We start from the raw sequence: 18,977 nt of genomic DNA, 5'->3' as shown, positions 1-18,977 counted from the left end.
ACCTACGTGTGACCCCATCTTTGGTCCTCTGGACAGCCCGAGCCTGTCCTTCGGTGAATTCATTTACGGTTGAACTTTCGGTGAACCAAAGCTGGAGGGGAAGAGGAGCTAGCAGGGCAAGGCAGACAGAGTGAAGCTCTAGGCAAACCTATCAGCCTGAGTAAATATTGAACAAGCCCATGTGAGAGGTAGGGTTTGGAATGGAGCTGTCAGGCCAGCTGTCAAGCCAATATGTAAACTGAGGAAGGGATAGGTGAGGGTTGTTGTTTTTAGGAGCAAAGGGGTCACCTATACATTCCAAAAAGGGTGGGGCAGGAGAGGTTGTGCTCAGTCTGAAAATACCCGTGGAAGCAAGAAAAAAGATCTACTGAGCATGAACAGACTGGTGTTTTATTTGGAGGGGGGGTTGCTGCTTCATTTTTATAGACAGGTGCCAAGATGTACGCCTGCCTTGAAGACACATCTTTATCTACATAGTAATATGACGTTTATTAATTTTAATAACTTATATACCACTCAATACTGTCGTTTCTAAGTGCTAAGTGATGGGTACCAGCATAAAGTCAGTTCAAATCAACCATAAAATAAATTTGAAAAACTTACTAAGAATGCCTTCTGAAATAAAAAGAAAAGAAAAGTCTTCAGCCACTGGAACTTTAGTAGGGAGGGGGCCTGTCTGACCTCAGCCAGGAGGGGGTTCCATGGAATTGGACCCACAATACAGTATCAACAGCTGCTGGTGGATACAAGCTGTGCATCCAAGCCATGAGGAATCACTAACACTAACCTAAGTGACTGGGCAAGAGTATAAGGCTTCAAATGATAATTAAGGTATCCTGGAACCAAGTTGTTAAGGGCCTTGTAAATTAACACAAGAACCTTGGACTTGACCCAGTAACATATAGGCAGCCAGTGCAAGCTTTTAAGCACCAGAGTCAATTGCTCCATCTTATGACCCAAAAGTTCTTTCCTCTAATCCCCAATGGGATATGCACATGATCACCTTTTAATTCCTGTGTTGCAGAGTTGAGAACATCTAGCAGTGGAAACTAGAGCACAGGCCCATGCACAAATCGAGACCTGTATCATTCACTTGTCACCAGGGTTTTCTATATGGTCAGAAAAAGATGAGGGGAATATACCCACCAGTCTTAGTTAGCAATGATATCTTATCCTCATGCAAAAGAAGGGGGCAAATATTTTTGCTGCTGGTGGGATTGCTTTGTGTTAGATAGAGAATGTTAACTTTAAAAAAAAAATAATCAACTTAATTTAGTAGTATTTGCCTGATCCCCACCCAAAAGCAGTAAACAGTCTTAGAAGTACTGTACAGTTTTTTTAAAGAAACACAAAGGCATTCACAACTTTAGTGGAACAGTGAGGGAACACTCAATTTATAAATTACTTTCCCACTTCAAAATAAAAAATAAAAAATCCAGGTGTCTAGAGCATTCACACAAACACATTCTACATTGCTCTCAGTTTCACAAGTGTGGAAGGTGAGAGGGGGACTTATATCTTACCAATGACACAGTGTTGAATGGAGCTCAGACTTTCATCTAAGCCCTGAGTGGTTCCACTAAAATAATAATAACTGTTGTTGTTGTTGTTGTTGTTGTTGTTATACTGCCCTTCATCCAAAGATCTCAGAGCAGTTCACTAAAACAATAACAACAACCACACCTTCCATTAAAGGTAAAAATAATTTCCCATTATAAACCGGGCCTCCCATTATAAGCTGTCACAGAGGCCATAAAAATCAACACAGCTGAAGGATGGTCCAGTTCAGAGGGAAAGTTACAAGGATCCCAAAAGTAGGAAGTTCTCCCTTTCTTCCTTTTAAACGGAAAGTGATTTTCTGAGATCAAAAGGCCTCACATTGTGAGAACAAATGCTTTAAGGAGAGAAGGAGGGGGTGAAATCACACCAAGGGGTGGGAACAGATGGCAAGGACAAACTTGCCAAGGAGCCAAAGGGGCTCCTGGACTTCTCTTCCTGCTCTTTTGTCTGGGCAGAAGGCAGGAGTCTGCTTAGCCCACCTTCTGAAGATGTTCCCCTTCAAAGAGGAGCAGATCCAGCTGAGTCACTGCTATAAATTATTCTGAAACCCTTAAAAAAAAACAACCTGGGAATTTCTCTTCCTTTTGTGATAGAGAAGGAATTCCAGCTGCTTTGAGAGAGACTGTGGTTTCTGTATATGAGGCCTTGAAAAACTGTGGTTTTGATAGTTTGCCTCAAGATCCATGCCAGGAACGCATGGCTTATTTTAAAAAAATAAATAAATACATGCAGCAGTCCTCCACAACAAAGAGAGGGAGAAATGAATGGCTCAGAGAGACAGCTATCACCACAGGCATGTCTTTTCATTTCCCTCCTTCTCTGAGGATGGAAGGAAAGAAGGAAATAACAGGTTGGTCATTGAATGGAGAGGAAAGAGGAAAATAATGAGGGAAGATGGATGGGTGGAAAAGGAAAGACAACAGAGAGAAGAAAAGGGGAGAGAGTGAGAAGATTGATGGAAGTAGAATGAGAGATGATGGGGCGGTGGATAGAATTTTGGAAGGGGCTTTGGAGGTCCTCTAGTCAAGCCTTTTGCTCAGTGCAGGTTATATATTTATGTCACCTTGGTCATCTAGCTTCTAGCTTAAGCACCTTCAGCAAAGGAGAGCCCTCAACCTCCTGATGCAGATAGTTCCACAGGCCAATAGCTTTTGCAGTCAGGATGCTTCTCGAAATGCTTAGCTGGATCTGCTTCCCTGAATCTTCCAGCTCTTGGTTCTAGACCTATCCTCCGAAATGACAGAGATCAAAAGACAGATGGAAAGGAAAGGGTGGTGGCAGCGGTAGGGGCAGGATGATAATGACAAATAAAAGAATGGAAGACAAAAAAAGAAATTAAGAAAAGAAATCGAACCAGCAGAGTCTGAGAAAAGATAACTGGATGGAAGATTTTTTAAAAAGCAAATGATGGATAGATGAGTGGAGCAGTAGGGAAGCTGCAAATTGGGGGAGGATCACTTTTGTGAAGTCCTTTGCCTGTTCATTTGAATCTCATTCAAGTCATGAGAATAGCCCCAGACATTTAGGTTCACAGTCCTATGCATGTCTACTCAGAAGATGTTTTACTCATTGTCCTTTCTACCTCTGAATGAATCTCTGAAAATTGTCAGTTAGCTCAGTTGGTAGAGCATCAAACTCTTAATCTCAGGGTCATGGGTTTGAACCCCACGTTGGACAAAAGATTCCTGCATTGCAGAGGGTTGGACTATATGGCCCCTGAGGTCTCTTCCAACTCTACGATTCTATGAAATAAAACCAGAGCCTTTCTCTAGTTGTAAAACAAACAAATAAATATTCAGAAACCTATTTGGACTGCTTATCCTAATGTATACCTTTAAAACATGTTTGATAGAACATTCTTATGGTCAATGTCATCTGGCAATGGATTGTTGTTGTTTGTATTATTATTATGAACAATTATTATCTTTTTCCTAGTTTCTCTGTTACGATTGCAAATAAAATACAAAATTGAAGTACAAGAAAAAAGTTACTCAGAAGAAAAGACCATTGTGTGTTGTTGTTTTGTTTCGTTTCACTGCATCATCTAGATAAGCAGCAGCATCAATGTGGTGCATCCCTGCTTCTCTTTCATGCAAACTGCATGCATTATAGAAAGCACAAAATCTAAGGCAAGGGGAGAAGGGTTGACATGGGAGCTGGGCACACCCCTGGGAGAGCAGTGAAAGGTGACTCTGAGACCAATAGGAAAGATACAAAGGGAACAAGAAAGGAGCAACACAGATCGTTCTATCTAAGGGACAGGGAACTTTACACATGCAGAAAGGCCAGGAAGCATCTTCCAGCCAATCCCTTTGAATTTCAGATGGAGCCCAGAGGGGCTTTTTGTTATCCGGACAAGCTGACACCAACATGACCTTTTTCTGAATGCTTGACTCTTTTGGTGTGTGTAAGGGAGCACTTTTCCAACCAATGCCATCTCCACCAAATGGGATTCTCTAAGATAGTCCTTATCTGGAAAGCCCCTTCTTAACGTTCTGGTAGAAGTAGGTGGAAACAGAAGCCACTTAGAAAGGAGAAAGACAGAGGAGAACAGCCTGTTTGTGCAATCCAGACTCACCTATTGAAGCATTTTCTGGACTGTACCACTTCAGGATGCAGATGTATGTTCCTAGGGAGGGGGGGGTGGTAATGAAGTTTCTGCAAGTAGCGAACTAATGTGTTGGGGAGGGGTCTGTCCCTGGCTTGATACTTTCTTCCTATGTGCAGATTCTCCCATCTGCTGGAAACCTTCCCAAAAATACAGTCCCCATCTGCAACCCAAAATGGTACAGTCCAGGAAAGGCTTTACCACTTGATATAAAGTGGACCAGAGAGACTGTTTTAGAGGGCAATGCTTTGAATTAAGGGGGCCATGGCACCTTCCAGCTACCTCACTATCCTCCTAGGTAAACTTGTGTTTGAGCTGCACCGCTTCAGACAACAGGTGGAGGTTCACATGATTCAATGCTTCTCCGTGTAAACAGCAAATCCCCACACCTAGAAAATTGCATATCAGGAACAAATCTCCCTGTAAGTTCTGTCGTCAATAACTATTATTTTTATTGTACGGAGGAGTAGTCCTTCATCAGAACCTACTCAAGAGTTTGTCAACCCAGTGAGAAGTAGGCCAACCCTGTTGTGTTGATGTGGGTGTTCCAATGTCACATAGAGAATCCTTTGTTGTCTACTTTGCCACTGAGGGGATGCAGTATTCTGGACCATTCTGAATGAAGAGAAGTAGCCTGGAGCCATAGCTCTGCGACAGAGCAGAGGTTCCTGGCTTCCCCAGCACCTCTAGGTAGCTTGTCAAAATAGACAATGCTGAGTGAGGTGGGCCAATCATTTGATTCAGTTTAAGGTTGCTTCATATAAGAAGCTGCATGAAACCTTTCTCGGTTCCTCATTAGCCTTTGATCCTGCCCTTTCTAGAGATGTTAAGGACAGAAGAAGAACCTGACTGGATCAGGTCAAAGGCCCATCTAGTCCAGCATCCTATTCTCACAGAAGCCAACCGGGTGCCTAAGGAAAGTCCACAAGCAGGACCTGAGTATAATAACAGCATTTGTGCTTTCCAGCAACTGGTATTCAGATATTTGCTGCCTCCAACAGTTGAAGTAGAACAGACCCATCATTGTTAGCAGCCACATCCTCCACGAATCAGTCTAATCCTCTTTTAAAGCCATCCAAGATGGTGGCATCAATGTCTCTTGTGGAAGCGAAATTAACTGCACTATCTGAAGTAGTCCTTTTTTTCTTACCTGAATCATCCAGCTTTCAGTTTTATTGGATGCCCCTGATTTCTAGTACAGTCATACCTAGGAAGTTGAACGGAATCCGTTCCAGAAGTCCTTTTGACTTCCAAAATGTTTGGAAACCAAAGCACGGCTCCTGATTGGCTGCAGGAAGCCGTGAAGCCCCATCAGACGCAGTGGTGAAGCTGCATGCTCCACTACCGGGGGAGGAGAGCAGGCAGGGGCGTGGCTGGCACCCTGGGGGACACGATGCACATCCCAGGGGTGTGGCATGCCGCCTGCGAGGGCATGGCGTGTGTTCTGGGGGCATGGTGCCTGGCGCTCGAGGGGGTGCGTGGTGCATGTCCAGGGGGGATGCTGTGATGGCACCCTACCAGATTAGTGGTGCTGGGGGCGGTCCGCTCCTTCCGCACCCCTGTTCCTCCATCAGTGATCGGACGTTCTGCTTCCAAAAATAGTTAGCAAACTGGAACAGTCACTTCTGGGTTTGTGGCATTCGGGAGCCAAAACGTTTGAAAACTAGGCTGTTCAAAACCCCCAGGGAATGGCTGTATTATGAGAGAGGGAAACAACTTTTTACTATTCCTTTCATTCATACCATGCATAATTCTGTACACCTCTGTCGTGTTCCCCCTTACTCACCTTATCTCTGAATTATATAGCCTCAAATCTTTCCTCTTCAGGTAGTTCTTCCAATGCCTTGACCATTTTGCTGGCTCTTTTCTGAACCTCCTCCAGTTCTACTGCATCCCTTTTGAGGTGAGGCAACCATACTGGACACACTACACAGTGGAAGTGTAATCTCCCCACAAATGTTTGTGTTGTATCAAAGGGCAGGGGGCAACAGAGGAAAAGACGGCCAAACCAAGTGTTCAAGAAACTTGAGAAAATTTATACTTTATTTAGGTTGAGGTAGTTTCGGTTCAAGATATAAAGCACAAGGAGGAGACAGTGTCTCCAGATCCAGCTTAAAACACTAGATTCCATTAAAAATCTAAATAATAATAATTAATAATAATAATAATAACAAAGTTTCTGCTTTTTAAAAGTTTTGCTCTAGGGCTAATGTTAGTGAAACTGGAAAAGCTTGCACTGTCTGTCCCAGGTCGCCCTACATTCATAGGGAGGGGGTTTGGGGTTCAATCTATGGGAAGGAATAATAAATATAGGATAAATTGTTAGTAAAGTTTAGCAATATGATATCGGTCAAAATTCAGTTCCATGCAAACAAGTCCTTAAATTTGTCAAACCAAGACATTATCTCTCTTTCTCTTTTTAAAAGTAATTTTGGAACTGTTTTAGAAGTAACTAGTTGAAGTGTCTTCCTCTGAGTTAGCAGCCAAGCCCTAGAGGAGAATCTCTAAAAGCAAAGAGGCCAGGAGGTTCCTGCCTGCCTGCCTGCCTGCCTGGTAGGGATGGGGGAGACATTAAAAGTCAACCTATCAAAGCCATACTTTCCAAAACAATGCACAAACTGAAACACAGCCATCTTTCAACATTCACATTTCTGATTTTTTTTTGCTATGCCAAATAATGCGTACCCCAAAAATGCATATACTAAAGTGTGCATTTAAATAATACATATATGGGGGGGGGGACATGCAAAATGCATTATATTAAGGCATTATATTATTTGCAAATGTGTTTTTTTTTCTATTAGGAGTAATTAACACTAAAATACTGATGGATTATCATGAGGATACACACACACTGATGTGGAAAATTTAGGACTGGTGAAAAACAGGAACTGAGAGAAACTGAAACGGAAAGAAAGGTTGCCCATCCCTACTGCCAGGATGACCGTTATTTTGACTTGAAATACTAGCCTGCCTAATCCCAGCTTTGTGCATGCAAGTAAAGCTTTCCCTGAGTCTACAGATGTTCTCCAAGGTCCTTGTATACTACTATCCCATAAGTCATAGCCCAGGGAGAGATAGAGGGAGGGAGGGAGAGAACTAATAAGGCTGCATTCCTTAAGTCACTTACTAGAGGGTAAATCCCATTAAATTCAGTGGGACTTAAAAAGGTAAAGGGACCCCTGACCATTAGGTCCAGTCGTGGCCAACTCTAGGGTTGCGGCGCTCATCTCGCTTTATTGGCCAAGGGAGCCGGAGTACAGCTTCCGGGTCATGTGGCCACCATGACTAAGCCGCTTCTGGCAAGCCAGAGCAGCACACAGAAACGCCGTTTACCTTCCCGCTAGAGTGGTACCTATTTATCTACTTGCACTTTGACATGCTTTCAAACTGCTAGGTTGGCAGGAGCAGGGACCAAACAACGGGAGCTCACCCATCACAGGGATTCGAACCGCCGACCTTCTGATCAGCAAGTCCTAGGCTCTGTGGTTTAACCCACAGCACCACCCGCATCCCTTCAGTGGGACTTATTTCATGGTAAATGTGAAAAGAGTTGGGTTGTTTGTAGGAGGGAAGGAGGGAGGAGAAGATTCAGTTCCTTCCCAAATTCTCAAACTTTTGATGTTTCTTGTAGGATTCCTCATATCTAATGGTCAAATCAGAACCTCTTTGCATTTTGAAGTCAAAGAAAGAGGGCCTGCTGCTCTTGCCAAGCTCCCATTCATAGCAACAGGCAAATGCACAGGAAGTTGTCCACCCCCACCTCCAAATTTAGTCAGATATGCTTAATCCTGGGTGCATTGGCTGAAGGGTAAGTGGCGCTGTGGGTTAAACCACAGAGCCTAGGACTTGCCGATCAGCAGGTCGGCGGTTCGAATCCCCGCGATGTGGTGAGCTCCTGTTGCTCAGTCCCTGCTCCTAGCAGTTCAAAAGCACGTCAAAGTGCAAGTAGATAAATAGGTACTGCTCTGGTGGGAAGGTAAACGGTGTTTCCGTCTGCTGCTCTGGTTCACCAGAAGCGGCTTAGTCATGCTGGCCACATGACCCGGAAGCTGTACCCCTTGGCCAGTAAAGCGAGATGAGCGCCGCAAGCCCAGAGTCAGCCACGACTGGAAGTAATGGTCAGGGGTCCCTTTACCTTTACCTAAGACCTGTCCACCAAAAGAATTTACTTTCCTAATACAGTGGTACCTCAGGTTAAGTACTTAATTCGTTCCGGAGGTCCGTTCTTAACCTGAAACTGTTCTTAACATGAAGCACTACTTTAGCTAATGGCGCCTCCTGCTGCTGCTGCGCCGCCGGAGCCCGATTTCTGTTCTTATCCTGAAGCAAAGTTCTTAACCTGAAGCACTATTTCAGGGTTAGCGGAGTGTGTAACCTGAAGCGTATGTAACCTGAGGTACCACTGTAAGCACATTTAAAGTTCAGGGTGTTTCCTGGTTTCCAAGGGATTTAAGCACACAGCAAATCCCCAGATGTTGAGCACATCCTCTTTTGACACTTATGTACTGCTTTATGCTGCTAAAGGCTGGCTGTATCTAAGCTATTTGGCTCTCCTGTCAGCTGGAAGAGATGATAGCCAAGTTCGATAAATCCTCTAGCCAAGTTCTAAAAATCCTCTATGAAAATTACAAAGTGTAAGTCTATGGATTTTGGGGTTTTGCTCTCCCGCTGCCTAAACCCTATGGCTCACAGAAGGAAGGAAGGCTTCTCTGCCTGATGCAGAATTCTAGGAGGCTCCTAGAATGGCATATTTCTAGTACCAACCTTAGTTGGTTCAATACCCCCTTTCTGCCTGTTTTGTTATAGCCTAAAACACAATAAAAAATAAAATTTAAAAAATCTTAGCGAAAAGATGAGTCATTCATCAGGCTAGTGAATTAATACGATGCTGAGGCACATTCCCACGAACATATTAAACATCATAATCACTATGGTCATTAAAACTTTGGTGCTGACATCAAAGACAAATAAAAACAGAGCTATTAATAAGTAGCTATCTGCTGTCTTGCTTCCCTTTTAGCAAATGCTGCATTCACACGGTCAGAAAGCCTCTTCGCGAAACTACAGTTGGTGCGTGAAAGGAATTCCATGTAGCCAAACTATTTCGGGCTATCAGCAGGCAGAGGCCCTGTTCTCTTCTAGTGCAACATTGGAGATGAATGGGAGAATTGCTTCTCCAAGGCCTCCGGCGTTGTAACTGGGCTGCGAGAGAGCGTGTGTTTTATTCCGTCCTATATAAAATGTCCACACTTTTTTTAATTACAAAAATTGTTCGCGCGTAAAGAACAGTCAGAAACAAGCGAGCAGACGAACGCGCAAATATGACCCTCGTTTTATCCATTGGAAAAGTAAGATCCACACCTTGCGTCCCCAAGTCAAAAACGGAAACACTCAAATCTTGCTGAAAGTGCGGTTCCTAATTTTGGGAAAGGAAGGTGGGGAAACGGCTGTCCCTGAGATATAGTCGTCTTGATGAACTAGGCATTCAAAGAGACAGGCACACTTCGGGCAGCTCCTGGTCTTGGGCGAGGTCCTATCACATAACGGAGAGGGGAAGAGTAAGGGCTACCCTTAGGAATCGCTCATCTCCAGTTCTTGGTATCTCTGCTAGGGGGTGCGGGGAGAAAGGAAAAATACATAGCTGGCGATGGGTTCCTCCGCATTGCCAAGGAAGGAGGAGTGTGAGATTTGCGGTCCTGCTCCGTGGATGTTTCGGGCAGCAAAGGAACACGCGTGTACCTGTCATGAAGGTTTGTCAGAGCAGGCTGGCGCGGGAAAAGCTGCAAACCAGCCTCAGTCAGTAACTCTTGATGGTACGAGCCCATAACCGATTCTGCGTAGATAGCACCGCTCCCGAGGGCGCCAACTTGAATAAAATATGGGGGGCGGGGGCAGGTAAGCCCCGCCCCGCATAATCGATCACATGACGTAGTGCGCGCACACTGTTTGAATGGCAATGCCCATCAACTTGGGGGGAGGCACAAATATTGGCTCCTATGACCCCTCCCCACCAGAAAAAAATCATACCCAAGGAGAGAAAGTATATGCGGGCGTCATTTGGAAGCTGATCTGTAGGTGTGTTTCTGAACACACGGTTCTTTGTTTCTGAACACGCGGTTCTTGTTCGTGTGCACCTACAATCTAGGCGTCCGTGTGCACAGATGCCCGCGTTTAGGCATACACGTGCCTGCGCGGTGGCTTCCTCGAAGGACGTGTGATGCTTGCGCTTGACGATCGAGGTTTAAGGCAGCCTGCGCATTGGCCTGGCGTTTCTGTTCAAGGAGGAGCTATTTCATTAAAGGGGGGGCCTGTGGGTGGGGAGGATATTCCAGTGCGGATGGGGGTGGGAGGACCTCGCGTGTCTCCCCCTTTAAGAGGACACGGAACTGGGCGAAGCGTCGGGCGTGGGGGACCTGCTGGATCTGTCCGAGGCCGGCTCGCTGGCTTCCTTGGCCGAGCCGCTGAGGGAGGCGGGGGCTCCGGCCAGACCCTCCTTCTCCCTCTTCTTCTGCTTCATCCTTCTGTTTTGGAACCAGATCTTCACCTGGGTCTCGTTGAGCTCCAGCGTGGCCGCGATCTCCACCCGCCTGGCTCGGGTCAGGTACTTGCTGAAGTGGAATTCCTTCTCCAGCTCCGTCAGCTGCTTGGTGGTGAAGTTGGTCCGGATGGTGCTGGCGTGGACGGCCAAGCCGTAGTCGGAAACGGTCGCTGTTCAGAGCCACAAGGCCAAAGCAAGGGGGAGAGGAAGCCATGCGTTAGAATTGCAGCCCCCTCGGGTCTAAAATCAGAAGCACATACACGCCCACCCACGGGGGAGCTTTGGATTATTCCCCCGTTTCCACACCACCTGCAGGGTCTGTGGGAACAGGTCTGTGGCTATCAAGCAGTCAGGGATAGGTGCACTCTGCAGATGCTCAAAGGCAGTCTTTTCTTCAGGAACATTCTAGGAGTATGGCCACTGAGGGTCCTTTTTACTCCTGGTGTGAGGGCTCCTACTCTTTCGCCCCAATCTAGGATCGTAGAAGATTGTGTTGTGACAATTGGGGCCCACGATGACACTTTTGCATTATTCGCCATTGCCCTTTAAAACAACTTTACCGCCCCCCCCCACCTTTAACAGTTTCTGTTTATTTACTTCTTATTTTTTGTACACCGCCTTTCATCCACAACCGCTCCCAAGGCGGCTTACAAGAGAAACACATCAAATCAGTTGGCCGCTGTTTGTATATTATTAATGGAATATTCGTTCTCCTATACTGCCCTTCTCCTGCAGGAGCCTATGGCGGCTAACAATACTATTGCTTATTATTATTTGTAGTTTTAAGGCATCTTAGTTTTAATAGTTTTATCTTGATACTCTAATACCATGCCATCCGTTCTGCTGCCAAAATTGCAATTCCAACGCTCGAGAAAGAAGGCAGAAAGAAGTGCAGGCTACTTGCACAAGTACCAAAAGCGCACACTAACCTTTTGCGCAAAACCTGCACACACACCATTCTCATAATGGTTCAAAGGCACCGAATGTTGAGTAGAAAAAAAAACCTGACAACTGGAGTGGAGAGGCTGGAACAGGACAGGAGGACAGAGAAACGCAGAGAGAGATAAAGGGCAGAAAGAACCATCTCATTGTCTAGATAGGTCACTTCCTGGTTCACACAGAGAAGCTATTTTTCAATGTCTCCAGGAAGGTGGGGAACTCTGCACGTAGGCATTAGTGGAGAAAATAATTTAATTTTTTTAAAATTATACACACACACCCCAAGAAAAAACCCTAAAAGGAGAGAAAAACCTCAAATACAGCCAAATGAGGACTGGGTATGTTCAGTGGGTACGGGGATACTGGCTTTGGGAGATAAGGAAGGACATCGAAGGAAAGAGAGAGGAATAGAATGACGGGAACTCTGAACAAGAAACACTTAATGGTGCAACATTTTGTTGCAGGGACCCACTTGCAAGTTTTAGGTTACAAGTGTGTGCGTTGCCTTGGCAAACAGGTAATTCTCCCACTGGATTTATTTCGGATAAACGTATCAACCGAACTACTGCTTCACGTGGTCCGTAAAGTTAAACAGGATCCGGGGCTAAACTCTGGTGAACTCAGCTGTTAACTCTGACCCAGCCTGATAAGAAAACTCTCCCAATAAACATTCCAGCCAATGCTTAATTGCTAGGAAAAGACACGCCGGGAAATTGTGACACCATCTTCTACATCCCGGGTGTGAGAAGACTGTGGTTAGTGACGAGGGGGGCATACTCTGCACCTGCTCAGGGGCACTCTCTACGCTTCTAACTGCACTGCTCCAAGCCAAGCGTCAGAAACAAATGCTCGGGTTGACTCTGAAGCCCTGTACCGGGTATCTTTATCCGACCCTCTATCCATTCTTTGCCTCTATGCCGGTCCTGCTTCCCAGTCCCCCAAACGTACTGGTCTTTTCCTTAATTTAATTTTTGTCCCTACTTCTGCTTGCAAATTCCTCTGATTTCCCCCAGTCAGATCTACTGGGGTGGTTGTAAGAGTTGTTCATTTCTTTTTAAACCAGCTGAATAAACTGAAAAATAAAAAAAATTCCTTCCAGGAGCACCTTAGAGACCAACTAAGTTTGTTATTGGTATGAGCTTTCGTGTGCATGCACACTTCTTCAGATACTTCTTCATATACTTTTCGCGTGCATGCCCACAAAAGCTCTTACCAACAACAAACTTAGTTGGTCTCTAAGGTGCTACTGGAAGGAATTTTTTCTTTTTTGCTTCGACTGCGGCAGACCAACACGGCTTCCTACCTGTAACTTGACAGATAACAAACAGCGAGGAACTTTGGGGGCTATTCAGGCGACATTCTCCTGCGTGAGCGCCATTCGTTTGGAATGGTTGCTGCTCACAGGCATCAAGGACTACTCCTCCAAGAGAAGGCGCCTCCCTACCCTCCAAGGAATCAAAGACTCGGCCACCCCAACCTCAGAGGATGCTGCCCATCAGAAAAACCCAGCGCTGGGCTGAGCCTCCATAGAGCCAGGACTGCTCTAGCTGGTACTATGCCTGACATGCACCCAATGGACACTTCCCAGTTCCTACATTTAGAGGGGATGGGTCTCGCGGGCTTTGCGCGTGCCCGGACTGACTACAGCAGTAGGAAAGTTGTCTTCAGGATGCCATGCCCACCACTAGACTCCTCTACCCTTGTGGATGAATGGTGTGAGGCAGTCCTGATTTTCACTGGCAGAGGCTTGGTGGAGCAGCATTTAGCGGTAACCTTGTTGCTGCTGCTGCTGCAGCGGCCAATTGCAGGTGTGAAGAAGCAGCCACAGGACCACCATTCTCGACTCGGCTCAGACATGCCTTTATAACACGCGCGTGGGGGAGGGGGAAACACTGATTCTCTTCTCGTGGGCATGGACCAAAGAGTGAAAGTGCCGCGGAATGTTAGAAGAGCTCGTTGCGCGCGTGCGCATGCGTGCCTCTACATGCTGGGTGAAACCCCAACCAAATGAACTGGTGTCACGTTTTCTGAGTGCTGTGAAAGAGCCCTGAGAGGCAATGTCCGTCTGAAAAGCGGCATACACATATCACATAATGAATGAAACAAGCCTGCCTGCCCCATAACCAGATGGGGAGGTGATCCCTGGGAAGGAAAGATCCCGTCCTTTTCTCCACTAGATCCCATTCTGCAGCTTGAACCTCCGTCCGCCTCTCAGGGCCTAAAGCTAACGCTGGCCTTCTCTCTCCCCTCTGGCAACTTTGGAAACAGAGGCAGATTGTACCATCCGTTTCCTTTCCACCCACGCCCTCTGTTCTACATACTCACTTAACCCATTATGGTTTTTGCGTTCTGGCCAGAGATGGGAAAGTTGGTGATGGCAGGGCCTAAGAGTATTGTTTTTCTGGACCAGATCCTGCCTCCATGTGACTCCACAAGTCACGTGCTCTTGGGATGCTCTGGAGTAAGGCACGACGGAGACAACAACCACCTTCCAGTGGAGGGGGGAAATATGGAAACCAGCCTCTGCTAGCCTCCCCTCGTCTTGTAAAAGGGAACCGAGGGGGCTTTACCTGTTTTGGGAGGGTTCCTTTTCACTTTCATCCATTCAAAGGTCTGGGTGGTGGCCGTGCCGGTGGTGGCAGCCATGGGGCATGGCTGGCCCGAGCAAGCCCGCGGGTCTTTGTTCTCTTGTAAGGGCGGGGAAAGGTTGCCAAAAGCCCCTTGCAAATAGCCACCCTGCTCAGGTCCATAGAGGTGGGGCTGGAACTGGCCCGGGGTGGCACAGAAACCGTCAGGTAAGCTTCCGAGGCTGGAAGAAGAGGAAGACGAGGAAGAAGGAGCCACGCTGGCAGGGTAGGCCGAGGGCTGGAAGTAGCCTCCATCCGTCTCCTGGGGGCCGAGGAAGAACTGCTGGTTGGCGAAGCTTGGGCTGCAGTTGGGGACTGCGGAATATCCTGTACCCGGTGGCTGGGATGACCCCGCGAAGGAGATGCCAAGGCCAGGAGGGTTGGGAGGAAGAGGAGGAGGGTAGCTGGAGTTCTGCTGCTGGTGGTGCTGCTGCTGCTGGTGGTGGTGGTGGGCGTTGAGCCCAGCAGCGCCCACCCCCGTCGTCCCGAAGCGTCCCTCTTGATGATAGCTGTCACAGGAAGGAGAGGTACCTGAGCAAGATGGGAAGGAAGTTGTCCCTTGGTCGAGATGCTGGTAGTCCTTGGGCGCGTAGGCGCTCGTCCCACGGTTACAAATTGCATAGTCTAAGAAGAAGTTCATTCTAGGTATTGTTCCTTTGCCAATGATGGAAGAGGGTCAGCCTGTTTTACGGGGATCCCTTCTGCCCTACAACCTTTAGATAGTATGTCAAAAGTTAACTAGGAAAAAGAGAGAGGGAGAGAGGGGGAGAGAGCGAAGCCTTCCCATCTACGGATCTCCAGCCCTGGAGCCCCCCATACCCCCACCCCTCCTTCCCAAAGCCTTCAGGGTGGGGGTGGGGGTGGGATGGAAAGGTGGGGGTGGGGTGAAGGGTGGAAGAGGGGGTCTGGACCACGTGGTCGCCATCAAGCCCAATGAACAAATGCCTCCTGAAGTTTGTCAGATATCTACCATCATCCATCAAGTCCTTGACATTTGCATGACAAAGGAACTTCAATCAAACTTTTCCCCATCGATCTGATTAAAAACACGGATACGTCAAAAGGTCCCCCCCTCCTCAAAGACTTCGGAAGAGAAGGGAGGTGGGGGCAAGGAAGTGACAGAAAGGGGTTGGGGATAGGAAGGGGGGAAAGTTAGGACTATTCAAGTTCTGTTCTGTGAGTTAAAAAGACACACACACCTTCCAGCTCATAAGACGGTAAAAATAATTAGAACTTTTCTTCCTAGCTGGGGGAGAGAGAGAGCGCGCTTTACCCCCCATATCAGCTACAATAGGCTCACGTATCCCGTAAAACAGAGGGAGGGGGGAATGGGGAGAGGTAGGGAAGGCTTCTTTATGAAGGAAAATGTTCTTTTTCCTCATTTAAAAAAAATTAATCACCCAAAAGATACTTAAACGTTTATGGAGTTTGCTTAAAGTGCTTTTTGCTTTCCCTTAAAAAACAACAACACAAACTAAATCCAAATAGCTCTGCTTTGCACATCGCCTTTGTGTCTGGAAGCAGTGTGCTAAAGAGCAATTTAATTCAATCAACATTCTAATGAGTTGTGAAATAAAGTTAGAAACACAATTGTGTTTTGTTGGAGGGGGGAAAACGCAAATGAAATTGAAATTCGATCTACCCTATCCATCTACCCGTTATTTATGTTATCTGGCTATCCATCCATTTATTCCCATCCTTAGGCCCTCCCCACCCTTCACCCCTCCGCTTTCTACATTTCATAAAAAGCAGCTATATTACCAGTTGGGCTTGCTGTCACTGGAGTTTGATTTAGCTACTGTTGCGGGGGTGGGATGTTTTTAATCGCTGCTGCGGATCATTCTTAAAATCGAAACATACAAGCGAACGACTCCCAATAAGACCACTTTACTCCAGTCACACTTTTACTAAGACTGGCAAATTCTAGAACAGAAGAACAGGCAATGTTGAAAGGAGGCGGTTTCTCATATGATTTAGAGTGCAAACAGCTAAAATAGGCGTTGGGTTCTTGAATGCTTCTTCAGAGGGGTTGCTTTCGTTTCGTTTGGAGTAGGGGCTCAGAGTCTCTCTCTTCCTCTCCTCTTTTTCCCCTCCCGAGCAAATGTTGCTGAGAGCCACCAAACTTCGCTGCTCTCCTCCAAAGCCAGCCCTGTAGGTGAACTTTTGGCCTGCTCTAAACCTCTGGTGCTCTCCTCGTGGGCTGAACTACCAGTAAATATCCTGACAAGTAACAAATGACCGTGGGCGTCAGCTTGGAGGTTACTCTTGTCTTCCATGTGCTAACAAGTAAATAAATGTTGCTTGCCTGGGCTTCCCATTCTATTAGGCGTGGAGTGGTTTGCAGTCTCTTCCTCCTTTGTCAATTTACACATGGCCTAGGGAAAGAGGCAATCCCATGGAAGGGAAAGTTCGTAATCATCCATTTATGGACTCTCGAAAGTAGCCGAATGGTCCTTTAATGACGCATCAAACAGAACCCCGAAGAAGGGAAGCGGGCGACTGAAAGGAGAAGTGTCCACAAAGGCTTTAGGAATTGATAGCAATATCTCGTGCTGAAAGGGTGGGGTGGGGTGAATTATAGAGTCCCCACCGCACCCCCACATTTATGGAGTTGCTCTCATCAGATCGGAGGAGCCTCATACGCTGTCTTTATGGGGTATATATTTAATGGGTTCCATACTACAGAAAAGGGGAAGGAGGGGTGGGGAAGTACAGAATTGCTGGAGTTATATTCGAGTGATTTTGGGAAGATAGAAAAGAAAGGGTGAGTCAAAGAGGAACAAAGACAACTAAGGGCGGATCTACTATGGAACTAATGAAGCTTAAGCTTCGGGACACCAGAAGCTAATTTAGTCCACATTGCTTCAAATAATTGGGTCCAGTAGACCCAATTTGAGTCGCAATTTGTATATAACATTTCCCTAATTTTCATCCCCCTTCCCATAACTCAAAAGCTATAAGGCACAGGATTTTTTTTATTCACACCAGTGACTTTGACATGTGATGTAACTCAGTACAGCAATTTCATTCAAAATCTGAGATGTAGTAGTTAATTTTTGTAAAAACGTTGTGGTGATCTGTCATGGAACAACTCCACTGAAGAAGGTAACAGTGGTTACCCAGACCTTGCTGCTGGTTGTGAAGGGGCCCCCATAACTGTTCGAGCTTCAAGACCCCAAGGGTGGAGGTCTGTCACTGAAGCCAAGAAATAAAAAGGAAAGAGGGAAAAATAAAAAATAAAAAACGACTTAAAAGAAGGAAGGGAAAGTTATGTTGTTTGCAAATACACACACACAAGTACTTAACACTTACATTAAATTATTAAGGCTATAATCCCAATCCCACTTGGAATAAACCCCATTGAATTCAGTTGTTGTTGATACTTTTTGAGTAGACATGACTAGTTTTGCAACACTTAGCCGGCTGTAACCCTATAATTGCCATCCTGTTCACCTGACTGGAAGCCAGAGCCCATTTTGGCATCTTGAGGACTAGGACTGTTTGACACGTGTTTCCCGCATCCACGTTTTATTTTTTTTAGATGGACGCCTTTACAAAACCTTGAAACCATGATGACCCTTTGAGTCAGTGATATACGCCACGCTCTCATCAAACTTTGGAGGCCTGCGATCCTAACCTGTGAATCCCGGCAGGTGCTGGACTCTCTCCCTAGGTTAGGTCTGCGGGGTCATCAGAATGCGATTACTTGGGTGTTCTTACATGACATTCTACGGGCTGAACTTTCTCCCGAAGAAATTACTATGGTGACCCAGTTTTGTGTGTGTGTGTGTGTGTGTGTGTGTAACTACCGGTAATAGAGTTTTTTTAAAACTTTTTTTTTTAAAAAACCAAAAGCCATTCCTCCCTTGGAAAGTATGGCTAACTTCAGGTCTCAGCTTGTCATTTTCTTAGTTCCGGTGTTCGGCTTGTTAAATGCGGGATTAATTTGCCTGGTTAAGAGACATCAAATTGTGGTCACGGAAAGACTACTAAATAACTCTTCCGGCTTAAAGCCCAAATAAAACCCCGAGGCCATTTATCAAGTCCTATCAGTGCTTCTGAATTTGAGGGTATGGCGGAGAAAGGAAGAGCCAAAAGTGTTATAGGTATCCTGCCTTCGGAAATATTCGCGTATTGGGTTTTTGTTTTGTTTTAGCAACTGTGGGAGAGACAGGTCCAAGATTATGGTGACGCGCACGATGATGATTACTAATACAGTGGTACCTCGGGTTACATACGCTTCAGGTTACAGACTCCGCTAACCCAGAAATAGTACCTCGGGTTAAGAACTTTGCTTCAGGATGAGAACAGAAATCGCGATGTGACAGCAGGAGGCCCCATTAGCTAAAGTGGTGCTTCAGGTTAAGAACAGTTTCAGGTTAAGAATGGACCTCCGGAACGAATTAAGTACTTAACCCGAGGTACCACTGTAATACTAATAATGTTGTTGTTTTTTAAGCTACCAGGAGTATGGGGCTGAAAAATTCTTCCAAATAAAGCAAGGAATAAGAAACTAGAGGGGAAACAAATAGGACACAAATAGGCATCACGTGGTCTAAATAAGCATTAGGGGCATCTATAACAATAATGTCTTTTTTTTAAAAAAAAAAGATTAAAACAACCAAGTTTCCCCCCCTGAAAACCTAACCAAAAAGCGAGTAGGATACACATGGAAAGAGAAACTGGAGAACTGGAATGAAAG

At 46.0% G+C, this 18,977-nt stretch overlaps 1 protein-coding gene across 1 annotated transcript; it reads right to left on the bottom strand.

The window, feature by feature from the left end:
* Positions 1-10,386: 10,386 nt before the first annotated feature.
* HOXB1 (homeobox B1) lies at positions 10,387-15,042 on the bottom strand. The gene is made up of 2 exons (XM_083408767.1): positions 14,219-15,042; positions 10,387-10,879 (listed from the first exon to the last, which is right to left on the bottom strand). Exons 1-2 carry the CDS (start codon positions 14,913-14,915, stop codon positions 10,542-10,544), a joined length of 1,035 nt encoding a protein of 344 aa, XP_083264893.1. The 5' UTR covers positions 14,916-15,042; the 3' UTR covers positions 10,387-10,541.
* Positions 15,043-18,977: the final 3,935 nt, after the last annotated feature.

The sequence above is a fragment of the Podarcis tiliguerta genome (genome assembly GCF_965153285.1).
Source record: "Podarcis tiliguerta genome assembly, chromosome: 13".
NCBI lineage: Eukaryota > Metazoa > Chordata > Lepidosauria > Squamata > Lacertidae > Podarcis > Podarcis tiliguerta.
This window is presented reverse-complemented; position numbering and strand designations above follow the sequence as displayed.

Bases quoted from the DNA above. Each gene is read 5' to 3' on its own strand.
- HOXB1 (XM_083408767.1), bottom strand. From the start codon at position 14,915: ATGAACTTCTTCTTAGACTATGCAATTTGTAACCGTGGGACGAGCGCC. The intron at 10,880-14,218 runs GTAAAGCCCCCT...GGCTCTGAACAG, and splicing joins AAGGAACCCTCCCAAAACAG to CGACCGTTTCCGACTACGGC.